We start from the raw sequence: 14,371 nt of genomic DNA on the forward strand, positions 1-14,371 counted from the left end.
GGGCCGCCGCCACGGGGAGCGAAGGGCGGCCGCGCGCCTCCGGCCCGGCCGCCGCAGCGGCACAGCGAGCGCGTCACGTGGGCGGCGGCGGCGCTGCGCCGTGTCCCTTCCACCTGCCCGGAGCGGCGGCGCGCGGGCCGGCCATGGGGCTGCGCCAGGGGCAGGCAGGGCGGGATGCTCCAGCGCCTCCACCGGCCCCCCGGGCGGCAAGGGCGCCCCGGGGCTGCCGCGCTGCCGGCGCCGCGGGCTCGGCGTAGAGGGGAGGCGGGCGCGGAGAGCCCGGCCGGAGCCGCAGCGAATTCCCCCCCGGCGAAGGGCAGGCGGCGGCGGGGACCCGCCATGGAGAAGGCGGCGGGCGCGGAGCTCCGGCAGGGCGCCCTGGTGCCGCTCACCGCCATCTGCCTGGGTAAGTGCAGCACCCCCCGAGCCGCCGCCGGGAGCCGGGGCGCTAGTGCGGGCCCGGGGCGGCTGCGGGACAGACAGACGGACGGACGCTGGGTGGATGCGGAGCGGGAGCGTGACGGACACGCTGGGCACAGCCGGACGGGCACCCTGGGCACGGACACGCGCCCTGGGCACACTGGGCATGGACAGACACCCTGGCCACAGATGGGCACATGGACACCCTGGCCACGGATGGGCACTCTGGGCACATTCGGGCACCTTGGGCACCCTGGACACGGACGGTCACCTTGGGCACATGGGCACCCTGGCCACAGATGGGCATTTGGGCACTTTGGTCACTGGCAGGTAACCCTATGGAAACCCTGGGCACAGATGGGCACCCTGTGCACTGGCAGGGAGCCCTATGGGCGTTCTGGGCATTGACAAACACGGAGGCAGCTGGGGCACTGGCAGAAAGCTATGCCCACAGCTTGCGCATGGGAGCACACTGGCAACCTCTGGGCTCACAGGGCACAGATGGACATGCAGACACAGGTGGACACATAGCCGGCCATGCATGCTCCCTGGGCATGGGCAGACATGGATGAATACATTTGGCAGGGACAGACAGACAAGCTGGTCACAAAATATACAGCTGCTGGACACACTGGGCACAGTGACAGCGCAAGCATATGTACTTTGCTTGTGCAAGGAGACTGCAGACTGAAATGGGATCAGCTCTGCCTGGTGTGGGGAATGACAATGTCTCCTAGAGCTTGGGCCAGGTATGCCTAGGAGAGTGACTTGTGTGGCTGTATTTGTTCTCAGTTGTGTTCTCTGTTTCTGCATAGATTTCTGTAAACTGTTTTCAGTCTTGCAGTAGCTAGAGGTTGTTTATTGGAAGTTAGCAGCATAGTAACTATGTAAGCAAGGTGGGCGTTTGGGGCTTGTTTATGGTTTACAAATAAGTCAGCATGGTTTCCCTTAACAGCGTTTCTTATTGTGTGTGTTCTATGCTTCACAAAAATGCCACCCCCAGGAAAAATAGAATATTCCTACAAATGTTACCAATTCTGCTGCCACCACATAAATACACAACACTTTTTATAACCAGTGTTAGGTGTTATTTATTTCAACATACCTGTACATGTGCAGACTTCATAACAAAATACATATTATTTGGTGGCTTAAAGGAAAAAGCTCATAATAAATTATAGTTTAGGATACACAGTGCAAAATCTGTGGATCTATTACACTTTCTGTTTTAACTATTTCTTCCCAATGGTTTATAACATCTCTGTAAAATAACTTACACTGCACTGAAACTTGGTGTATAAGGGCACAGATGTTGGAGCTTGTCAAGATAGATAAATATAAAATCTATATAAAATTTGAGTAGGGTTTTAACTGCAATTCCCCTTGACTTTGAAACCATGATTGTAACCTTACATAATACTTAGACAGTTTACCCATATTTGGATAATTTCCCCCTTTTTCATAGTCCATACCCTAGTCTAAATCTTGTGATACACATTGAAGGTAGCACTTATTCTGCAACAGTTATAGGCCTCTCAGAGGTTCTTGCCCAACCACCACTTGGCCAGAGTTCTCATCTGGTTGATAATTTAATAGTGGTAGGATGAAAAATCCAGTTTCACTTATTCCCCAATCATCTTCTGTTACCTCTCCCTCCCTCCTGCCTGGAGCAACTGCTCTAATCTCTACTTCACAGCAAATTTTAACTTATGGGAATTCAGATGCAAAGTACATATTGTTACTTGTTTCAGATGCTTTTGTGCATAGTTGGCTGCCAGTGCCCAAGGTGCATCTGAAGAAGTGAGCTGTAGCCCACGAAAGCTTATGCTCAGATAAAATTGTTAGTCTCTAAGGTGCCACAAGTACTCCTGTTCTTTTTGCGGAATAACACGGCTGCTACTCTGAAACCAGTCAAGGTGCCACTGTGTTCGTCAATGCCCAGAACGCCACAGGGCTGCCTGCCCATGCCCAGGTAACTGACCCCACATTCTGAACTGTTATGATACCTAGATATCTTGGCAGATATTTGAACTATGGTGGCTATCAAAATAAAAAGCACTTTGAAAAGGACCTTCTTTGCTAATATAATAAACTAATATTGACTTCCAAGAATCCTTAATAGTAAATAATACTAATTGTGTACTTAGGCATCTAGTTTGAGCTGCCATCCATACTGCCCTGGCCACACTGCTATTTTTAGTGCAGTAGCTGGAGCAAAGCTGCCAAATGAATGTCCACTCCAGCTGGGAATCGCACCTCCCAGCTGCTATGTAGACATATACCCATGGTTACCACTTATGGATTAACTTTAAGTTAAATGATAATTGACTTCTGTAGAAGGTATTTTTGGTTTTGTACCAGAGGTACAAAATTTATTGGTGTTAAAGCAGAAGTTGACGAGAGCTATTTTCCAACCCAAAGGCCTCATCCTGAAAGGCAGAGCTCAGTGAAAGTTGCAGATGTTCAGCACCTCACAAGACTAAGCTCTAAAGCACGAAAATGGACTATACAATAAACTTACTGAATGCAGTACAATCCACTTACTGTGGACTAGGAAAACTGTGACTCCTTGTTTTTCCCAGCTCTCCTGTTTCATCCCATGATTCCACCGAGCTTTCTATGTGCTATTTTCATTGCGGTTTGTCTTCTATACCCATACCTTTAAGGATTCCAGTGTTGTGGGGAGACCTAAGGGCCAGTACAGATGTGTGTTTTCTTCTGGGACTCTAACATTTGTGGGAGCATGGAAGCTTGCACTGCTAGGACCTAACAGAAGGCAGTTTGACTTGCTATAGTCCCGTCAGTGAGAAGGAAAAGGACATGGGAAGCCATGGACTGATTCTCCATCTGGGGAAGGTAAAATAAAACTCAAACTAAAGTTCAGTCCAAGGCCCTATTTACAATGCTGACTTAATTTGAAATGAAAGACAAGCACTCAGAACTCTTGGTCTCAGCCACCAGAGTCCTTTCTAGCTTTCAGCAAGCTGGGAAAGTAGAGGACACACCCTTCTTTTTGGGTAGCCTTTGCTAGAGACCTAGGCCTTCTGCTAGGTCCTATGCAGGGGCCTTCCTTCAAAAATTTATCTTAATCCCCATCTTTGAAGACCAACCTAGGAGCATTTTATAGTGTCTCCAGCAGGCAGTCACATGATACTGAGTCAGCTGAACCATCTCCATCGTGTGCACTATCTGCAGATTACAACTCCCAGAAACACCTAGTCTTAAAAGGGTATGATCTCAAAGGGCATAGGCCCAGACCTCAAAGGTACTTAGGTTCCTACCTTCCATTGATTTCAGTGGAAATTAGAAGCCTTAATACCTTTGAGAATCTAGGTCTATATCCCAGTAGCAGACATACTTATGTGCCAGTGCTCTGTTATCAGCATCTGGAATATTAGGTAGGGTCAGGATTTCTGTACGGTAACTTACTGTTCTGTCACTAAGTAGTCTGAATTAAGTCTCTAAGTCTGTCAGCTTTTTCCTGAAATTGGCATTGAGTCAGTCACTGCTCACTCAGTTGCAGCGTATCTTCAACTTGCCACTAAGTCTCTGCTCCTTTCCCAACCCAGCCTATTAGTTTCTCTGTGCTTTGTAGACTAGCTCCCTTATGAAAACATGTCTAGGAGAGAGAGCACATTTCATGAAAAGCAGGGAGGTACTCTGACCTAGGAAGACCAGGAAAATCTGAACAAGGTTGTGTGATGTGGGGAGAAGAACTGATCAGTGGATGGCGCTGGCAGATCTGATTAGATAGGAATATGTCTGAGCGAGAGCTAGCTGGGAAGAGCCAGACCGAGTGGCGTATTGGAGCTGAGCATCAGTGAGCTTTAATACAGTATTAGAGTATTGCCCTAAGATATACTTACCAACATATCAGGAGTAAGCTAACACTGTGAAACTAATGAATTAATTACACAGCATTACATACGTTACTGTGTGTCAATTACATAATAAAATTGATGCTATTAAAGTAGTTTGAAGATAGTGTTAATAATGCTTATTAATACAAATCTGCAGCTCTATTTCTAACACAGAATACACAAACATCGTTACTCAATTGCCCTCCTGCCCACATATTTTATTACAACATGCAATCCTTTTTAGCCATTTAGAAATTACAGAAGATCATGTTACTGCTTCAGTTCTTCACTCCCTGTGCCACCAACCTTCTCCTCGTAATATCACCAATTCAACAATTACAGTTTTGTGTGATTAGTAGTCTGTTAGGGCCACTTGCTATCTTCAGTTGTTAGGGATCTCTCCCTTGAGGTGGTGAATGATCAGCTGAGGTCAGTGAGGGTCTATTTAGCTTTTGCACTTTTGATTGCAAGGAAGAAAAGTGTTCCAATTAGTGCCAACCGCGGTGGTCTTTTAGTGTGGATTCCTGTCCACAAAAATCCCTACTGTTTGACACAGGGCACTGAACTGCTATTATACTGGAATAAGTTTCAGTGGTAACCAGAACTGGATTTGAACTGGCAACTAAGGGTATGTCTAGAGTGCAATTAGACATCTGCAGCTGGCCCAAACCAACTGACTTGGGCTTATTGGGGGTTGGGCTGTGGGGCTGTTTCATTGGAATGTAGACTTCTCGGATTGGGCTGCAGCCCCAGCCCGGAAGTCTAAGCTCCAGTGAAACAGTCCTGTAGCCCGAGTCAGCTGACACTGACAAACCGCAAGTTTTTATATGCAGTGTAGACATATCCTTAGCGGCATATCCCATTCTCTGGATTTTCCAGTCCCCTATGATAGGTACTTAATATTTCTGTTATGCTAGTTTTAATTCTGTTGTAAGCTCTTCTGAGCAAGGACCATCTTTTTATTCTGTATTTGTATAGCACCTAGCACAGTGTGGCCCTGCTCCATGGCTAGGATCCCTAGGTGCTGCTGCAGTACAAATAATAATAATAATTAGGCGCAGCATCCCAAGTGACTGTCAGAGGAGAAGGGAATCAGGCCTGCTCTTCTTGGTGTGGTTTTTACACTTTTGTTTCTGATCCTATCTAAATTATTTTTCAGTATTTCTAATGCACTTGTCACCACAGTATCTGGGCACTGTACATGGATTATAGAAAACTGTCCAGAAGGGTAATCAGGACTAGTGAAACCCCCTTATTCATGAGGCAGGTTCCTCATTTACTTCCATGTCAGTCTGTTGCTGTATCCCTTGCTACATTGTGGGAGACCTTCTGGTAACGACTGTTCTAGTGAATCACTCTTTCTGATGCTGTATTCTGAAACATTTCCTCATGAAGTGAGACTTTGGAAAATGAAGATTGCTTGGGGAGTAATTTGCAATGAGAGGTGGCAGGTAGCTCCATATCCCTCATGATTAGCACTCATCTCTTTAAAAAAACCCACAAAACCCTCCGTTTAATGGCATTGAATAAGTCAAACTGGGTGCGTTGGCTTTTGCAGCTTCTTCTGCAGAGTGACATTTGTTGATAAGGAATAAACTTTGCTTTACATAGTGGGGCCAAACTTAAAAATAATAATCATAATAATTAATTTCCAACATTGAAACCGGTGAAGTGACCAACTGTTATCATACATGTTTTAGTGTAATTGCGCTTCCTCCTCCCCCAATAAATAACCAGTTACCAATAACAGTAACTTAAAGTAGATTGGCAATTGATTCTCTTCATAGCATAGTTGACAGACATTCAACTAACATTCTATTTTCTGGATAGCAGAAGAATAGCAGATTATGTGAACTCTCACCATGGATAAGCAAAGTTCTTGTTTGAAGAATGCAGCACATATGAATGCAGTATCACGGCAAATGCTTAGAAAGAGTAAATTATTAACTGCCACCTCAAGCCAATGGACTCTGTAATGAATACTGTTTTTTTGTATCTTACGCAGTGAATCTCGTCTTAACTGGGAAAATAGAAAGTGCTGTTACCTCATTAGGTAAGACACATTTATCTTATTTCCTCCAAGCATTTGAATTTCTTCTTATTTTGATGATGATGTTGCCATTTCCCCCCCTGCACATAAAGCTGTTGCTGAAACCGGATGACTTTATCAGAGAAGAAGTTTAATAATGGATTTTTAGAAAGTTCCTCTGTTTTTAAATTTTAAATCTCTATATGAGTGCAATATTTCACCAAAATCAATATTGCTATCCTAGACAAAACATTTAGCCTGAGGTTATGTTCGCAAATACACATCAATATTTTCAGGGGAAAAAATTCTTAAACAGCGTGTGAGAAGACAAAAGATTGAGATACTATATTTTATTGGACCAACTTCTGTTGGTGGAAGGGACAAGCTTTTGAGTTCCACAGAGCTCTTCTTCAGGTCTGGGGAAGGTAACCAGAGTGTTCAAGCTAAATGTAAGGTTGAACACTCCAGTATCCCATCTTGTATGTAGCCTGAACACTGATCCACCAAGAGAAGTTGGTTCAGTGAAAGACATTACCTCACCCACCTTGTCTCTCTCCTATCCTGGGACCAACACAGTTACAACAACACTGCATTTAGGGTGACCAGATGTCCCGATTTTATAGGGACAGTCCCGATATTTGGGGCTTTTTTTAATATGGACTCCTATTACACCCCATCCCCGTCCCGATTTTTCACACTTGCTATCTAGTCAACCTAACTGCATTGAACAGTGTCATGTTTTTGTAGAAAATGGGAAGCCATGAAATTCAGATGTGTGTGTATTAGGGCTGTCGATTAATTGCAGTTAACTCATGAGATTAACTAAAAAATATTAATCGCGATTAAAAAAATGAATCACAATTAATTGCAGTTTTAATCGTACTGTTAAACAGTAGAATACCAATTGAAAATTTATTAAATATTTTGGATGTTTTTATACATTTTCAAACATATTGATTTCAATTACAACACAATACATGTGTACAGTGCTCAGTTTATATTATTTTATTACAAATATTTGCACTGTACAAATGATAAAAGAAATAGTATTTTTCAATTCACCTCATACAAGTACTGTAGTGCAATCTCTTTATTGTGAAAGTGCAACTTACAAATGTAGATTTTTTTTGTTACATAACTGCACTCAAAAACAAAACAATGTAAAACATTTACAGGAGATAATGCTGCCCGCTTCTTATTTACAATGTCACCTGAAAGTGAAAACAGACATTCGCATGGCACTTTTGTAGCTGGCATTGCAAGGTATTTACGTGCCAGATATGCCTCTTCATGCTTTGGCCACCATTCCAGAGGACATGCTTCCATTCTGATGACTCTCGTTAAAAAAATAATTCATTAATTAAATTTGTGACTGAACTCCTTGGGGAAGAATTGTATGTCTTTTGCTCTGTTTTATATCCAGATTCTGCCATATATTTCATTTTATAGCAGTCTCAAATAATGACCCAGCATGTTGTTCGTTTTAAGAACCTTTTCTCTGCAGATTTGACAAAATGCAAAGAAAGTACTAATGTGACATTTCTAAAGATAGCTACAGCACTCAACCCAAGGTTTAAGAATCTAAAGTGCCTTCCAAAATCTGAGAGGGATGAGGTGTGGAGCATGCTTTCAGAAGTCTTAAAAGAGGAACACTCCAATGCAGAAACTACAGAACCTGAACCACGAAAAAAGAAAATCAGCCTTCTGCTGGTGACATCTGACTCAGATGATGAAAGTAAACATGCATTGGTCTGCACTGCTTTGGATTGTTATTGAGCAGAACCCATCATCAGCATGGACGCATGTCCTCTGGAATGGTGGTTGAAGCATAAAGGGACATATGAATCTTTAGCGCATCTGGTATGTAAATATCTTGCAATGCTGGCTACAACAGTGCCATGCGAACGCCTGTTCTCACTTTCAGGTGACATTGTGAACAAAAAGCAGGCAGCGTTGTCTCCTGCACATGTAAACAAACTTTTGTCTGAGTGATTGACTGAACAAGAAGTAGGACTGATTGGACTTGTAGGCTCTAAAGTTTTACATTTGTTTTATTTTTGAGTGCAGTTATTTTTGTACATAACTCTACATTTGTAAGTTCAACTTTCATCATAAAGAGAGTGCACTACAGTACTTGTATTAAGTGAACTGAAAAATACTATGAGGAGTCCTTGTGGCACATTAGAGACTAACAAATTTATTTGGACATAAGCTTTCGTGGGCTAGAACCCACTTCATCAGATGCATGGAGTGGAAAATACCAGAGCAGGTATAAATACATGAAAAGATGGGAGTTGCCTTAACAAGTGTGAGGTCAGTCTAACGAGACAATTCAATTAACAGCAGGCTACCAAGGGAGGAAAAATAATTTTTGTAGTGGTAATGAGAGTGGCCCATTTCAAACACTTGACAAGAAGGTGTGAGTAACAGTAGGGGAAAATTAGGTTTAGGTTTTGTAATGACCTAACCACTCCCAGTCTTTATTCAAGCCTAATTTGATGGTGTCCAGTTTGCAAATTAATTCCAGTTCTGCAGTTTCACGTTGGAGTCTGTTTTTGAAGTTTTTTGTTGAAGAATTGCCACTTTTAGGTCTGTTATTGAGTGACCAGGGAGATTGAAGTGTTCTCCAACTGTTTTTTTTAATGTTATAATTCCTGATGTCAGATTTGTGTCCGTTTATTCTTTTGCATAGAGACTGTCCGGTTTGGCCAATGTACATGGCAGGGGGGCATTGCTGGCATATGATGGCATATATCACATTGGTAGATGTGCAGGTGAATGAGCCCCTGATGGTGTGGCTGATGTGGTTAGGTCCTGTGATGGTGTCCTTTGAATAGATATGTGGACAGAGTTGGAACCGGTTTTTGTTGCAGCGTTTGGTTCCTGGGTTGGTGTTTTTGTTGTGTGGTGTATAGTTGCTGGTGAGTATTTGCTTCAGGTTGGGAGGCTGTCTGTAAGCAAGGACTGGCCTGTCTCCCAAGGTCTGTGAGAGTGAGGGATCGTCCTTCAGGATAGGTTGTAGATCCTTGATGATGCACTGGAGAGGTTTTAGCTGGGGGGCTGTGGGTGATGGCTAGTGGCGTTCTGTTACTTTCTTTGTTGGGCCTGTCTTGTAGTAGGTGACTTCTGGGTACCCTTCTGGCTCTGTCAATCTGTTTCTTCACTTCACCAGGTGGGTTTTGTAGTTTTAAGAACGCTTGATAGAGATCCTGTAGGTGTTTGTCTCTGTCTGAGGGATAGGAGCAAATGCAGTTGTATCTTAGAGCTTGGCTGTAGACAATGGATTGTGTGATGTGGTCTGGATGAAAGCTGGAGGCATGTAGGTAAGTATAGCGGTCAGTAGGTTTCTGGTATAGGGTGGTGTTTATGTGACCATCGCTTATAAGCACTGTAGTGTCTAGGAAGTGGACCTCTTGTGTGGACTGATCCAGGCTGATGTTGATGGTGGAGTGGAAATTGTTGAAATCTGACATCAGGAATTATAACATTCAAAAACAAGTAGGAGAACACTTCAGTCTCCCTGGTCACTCAATAACAGACCTAAAAGTGGCAATTCTTCAAGAAAAAAACTTCAAAAACAGACTCCAATGTGAAACTGCAGAACTGGAATTAATTTGCAAACTGGACACCATCAAATTAGGCCTGAATAAAGACTGGGAGTGGTTAGGTCATAACAAAACCTAAACCTAATTTCCCCCTACTGTTACTCACACCTTCTTGTCAACTGTTTGAAATGGGCCACTCTCATTACCACTACAAAAGTTATTTTTCCTCCCTTGGTATCCTGCTGTCAATTGAATTGTCTCGTTAGACTGACCTCACACTTGGTAAGGCAACTCCCATCTTTTCATGTATTTATACCTGCTCCTGTATCTTTTACTTCATACATCTGATGAAGTGGGTTCTAGCCCACAAACGTTTATGTCCAAATAAATTTGTTAGTCTCTAAGGTGCCACAAAGACTCCTCGTTGTTTTTGCTGATACAGACTAACACGGCTACCACTCTGAAACCTGAAAAATACTATTTCTTTTATTTTTACAGTGCAGATATTTATAATAAAAATAAATATAAAATGAGCACTGTATACTTTGTATTCTGTGTTGTAATTGAAATCAATATATTTGAAAATGTAGAAAACATCCAAAAATATTTATATAAATGGTATTCTATTATTGTTTAACGTTGCGATTAATCATGCGATTAAGCACAATTAATTTTAAGTGCGCAATTAATTGCGATTAATTTTTTTAATCGCTTGACAGCCCTAGTGTTTATATACACTCTTTATCCTTACTCCAATACAGGAAGATCTAGAAATGCTAAGTGGGGGACCCCTAAGCAACCTTAATTCTGCCCCTTTATTCCTGCCATTTTGTGCAAGATGGATATGTGTCTGACCAGCATCACAGCTAGTTGATAAGTTAAATCCTGTATACCTTGCCTGGTTGGTCAGGAATCTGGGCAGCTGTATACTTGAATGTTTCACTTGTGCCTTCAGACTTCTTGAACTAGATCTATGTCTCTTAATTTCCATGGAAGACTCCAGATTTATGATACTTTCTCCTGGCCTCCTGAGCAATTGCCTGAATCTCTTTGGGAACAGGGAGGCTTAATGGGAAGTGAATATGACTGGAGCAACCTAACTGAGACCAAAGAGAATAGGAGTTTATGTGGGTGAAACATTTTCCCCGCATTCTGATCATGAGGTGCTTTGAGGGTAGAGAGCCTCTTGGTCACTGTGTGGAACCAAAATGGAAACTGCAACTGTGAAGATGCAGCACAGCTGGGCAGGTCATAACAGCACTCCATAGAAAGACAGTCTCATCCTGAAGGAGCCAGCAGCCTCAGAGCTCCAGCTGCCCAGTCTGCAATATGAACCTCGGTCCCGTTCTCCTGAGGGATAGCGACTAGCTTGTCACAGTTATAAACTCTCTCTCCCCCATGACTTTCAGACTTATTCAGCTCATTGGAGATTTAACAGGTGATGTAAGAGCTAAGTATTTAGATATTACTGGGCCTGAGAAAAATTATGAGGCCACTTGTGTTCAGAAGTTTAGTCACGAGCCACAGAGTCCAGTTAGGTATTTTCAGCTTTGTTGTTTTATGCTTGAGATGCAAATAATAAGTTCTCATTATTGGTATAATTTTCTAGTCAGTAGCAATATTATTACTTATATGTATTATTATGAGTAATACTGAGTCCTAATAAGGGTCAGGGCCCCATTGTGGGAGACCCTATTCAAACACATAGATACGCATAATCCCAGCTCAAAGACCTTATAATCAAAATTTAAATAAGACATAATAAGTGAGTGTGACAAACAATAGGAGGAAAAGAGAAGGAGGGAGGATGAAGTAACCATAAGATAACATGGTCAGCTAGTTATTGCACAATCTGTTGCTTTCCAAACAGAACTGGGGCTTGGGAGTGCAGTTGCAATGGGAGAAGGTAGTTGATCTTGTGGATTAGTTTACACACCAGCGGAAATGTGGGTGGTTTGCAAAACTATTTTTAAATATTTTTGGAACAAAATTGAACTCTAGTCAGTATTCTGTCTGAATGATTCTTTAGCTTTTGCCCTGTATTCATTACTCTGTATTGTATGTGAGGTCACAGATTACTCTGTTCAGAATTGTACTGCTTCTTGTTGATTTAGTTTAATTCAAGAGGTCTTGGCATTGCCATTTTAAAAATGGTGTTTCTGGTTAGAAGTTGGCAGAGGTAGATGGGTTTTGTTTCAGGAAGAATGCTGAGATACTGTAGCTCTTAAAGTTTTTGGGCTTGGTTCTGCCTTGGGTTACTCTGTCTTCTGGCAGTGCAACAGGAATGGTGGAAAGTGAATCTAGAGGGGCATTGTAGTGGAGTAAGTCACATGCAACTTCTTCTGTGCCTGGGTTTTGTAGGGAGGGGAGAGTAGGCCAGTGCAGCTCTAAAATTTATGCTCATGGTGTGGAAGGGTCATAACAAGGGAGGGGCATGGCCAAGTTCACAGAGCATTTGAGGATTCATTCTCTGCTAGTTTTATGTTAAAACTGCCCTTCCATGGCTGAACCCTCAATGTAAATCAGTTTTGCAAACACTCCTGCCTTCCCATTTTGTTGAATCTCTCTTCTGGTTCAGTTGCTTTTGCTGACCCAGGGTTTGTGTCTTATTTCTGAGAACGTGGGTGAATTGATTCCTCTATGTATAATGGCTATCACAAACACAAGGGAGAAATTGATAGGCACATGGTACTATGCATTGGAAGCTTCCTCATGGACATTTGGTACCAAGGAAAGCACTCTGTGACGCAGTTCATCTGGCCAGCAGACCTTGTGTCTGTTTACATTCCATTTGATCAGTAATAAGAATCCACTAGGGATTTGATTCAATATTCCATACAGAGGGCGTTATTAAGATGCATTTCTGTTTGAGAGAAGCTCTCTGAGCCCAGATCTCTCATGGCAAGACTTGCGTAAAGAATTTGTATACAGTATTTTAAAAAGATATAAAAACATAAAAGATTAAGTATTGTCCTAAATATTGATTTTGTTTTTAAATACAGCATTTCTGAAAATAATGTACTGTTATCTAGGGCTTACCATTCTCTTGTGATGTACTGTTCTGGTTGGCTAATCTTAAAGGCAGGAAATGTAGGCTGTACTTGGCTTTTAATAAACTCTGTTCTGACTCTTCAGAATTTACCTAAAAGCTTGAAGAAAAACAGCTATTGAACAGTAGTTTGAAACAGCTACCAGTAATGTTACTTATAAGACCTGCAGAGTTGTCCAGAATTTCTTTCTTTCTCCTTAGAGCTTTCCCTTTTCACTTAGATGTTTTCATAATTTGAAAATGCTTTTACTTATTTTCCCTTAAGAAATAGTAACACTGTCACACTAAAGTAAACTTTAAAAACCATAGTACTGTATCCAGACTTTAGATGCTATGTTTTGACTTCAGTTATCTTTGTAACAAGCCCTGCAAATATACTCATTAATAATCACTGTGTCTCCATCAATCTGTTCCTGAATTAGAGTCCATTCATGTAATACTTAAACATCTGTTATCATCAGTGGATGTTTTGTCTTTGTATGGACTGCGTGATTGGGTCTAAATGTATTGACATCACAATCCCTTCCAAATCATGGTGTTATAATTATGTAACTGAACAAGTGGCATATGAGGTGGCTTATTCTACTACTGTGCTGTGGAGCCCCTTTTCTCTTTACATTGATATCACTCTCCCTCTCGCTCTGCCTGCCCTTAACTCCCCAGTGGCGCCCTTTTAGGTTATCACTCTAACTGAGAAAGCACCGTGAACTTAGTTTTGAACTGAACGCAAACTTAAAAACATTTGATGTGACTGAGATGACTTGTTTTCTGTTTTGTTACCAACAAACAGAGGCTTTTAGTAAAAAGGTACGGAGATTTTAAAATATATTTATTATTTATTTTCTAAAACACTCTTTATAAAAGGTGAAAGAACAGCAGCTTGGAAAGCAGACCATGAACAGCTCACCATGTATAAATAGCTCCCTACTATTTCGCAGCAGAGCCAATGCATAGTGGATAGGAAAGAAAGAGGAGGAGGCAACTGACTAGGAAGGAGACACGGTAATGAGCACTGATGGGAAATGAGGTACATCAAAAGCACATGCCAGTCAAATGAGAGTTGGGTAAACATAATAGTACTTTTTCAGTTTGCCTTAATGTGTCAGTGGTTCTCTAACTGTCTGTGACACACAAATATTTTTTATTTTAATAGGAAACAACAAAAGGATAACTTTGATATTAAACTGTTGTCCGTTTAGATTAGGAATTTCAATAAGAGCAATAAAGCCCAGACGGCGTGTTCTTGCTCTGTTAGGGTATGTCTACACCCAGCCGCTAGTTCGGCGGCTGGGAATCGAAGTTCTGGGTTCGACTTATCGCGTCTTGTCTGGACGCGATAAGTCGAACCAGGAAGTGATCGCCGTCGACTGCAGTACTCCAGCTATACGAGAGGAGTACCGCGGCGTCGACGGGGGAGCCTGCCTGCCGCGTGTGGACCGAGGTAAGTTCGAACTAAGGTACTTCGACT

General features: G+C 42.3%; 1 protein-coding gene across 1 annotated transcript in view; it reads left to right on the top strand.

Moving 5' to 3' along the window:
* Positions 1-222: 222 nt before the first annotated feature.
* LRP3 (LDL receptor related protein 3) overlaps positions 223-14,371 on the top strand; it is a 33,687-nt gene continuing 19,538 nt past the window's right edge. The window contains exons 1-2 of the mRNA XM_026652892.2: positions 223-406; positions 6,286-6,333. Coding sequence (XP_026508677.1) covers positions 340-406; positions 6,286-6,333 — 115 coding nt within the window. The 5' untranslated portion in view covers positions 223-339. The remainder of the gene's footprint in view (positions 407-6,285; positions 6,334-14,371) is intronic.

The sequence above is a fragment of the Terrapene carolina genome, unplaced genomic scaffold, assembly GCF_002925995.2.
Source record: "Terrapene carolina triunguis isolate 2854851 unplaced genomic scaffold, T_m_triunguis-2.0 Scaffold130, whole genome shotgun sequence".
NCBI classification, from domain to species: domain Eukaryota; kingdom Metazoa; phylum Chordata; order Testudines; family Emydidae; genus Terrapene; species Terrapene triunguis.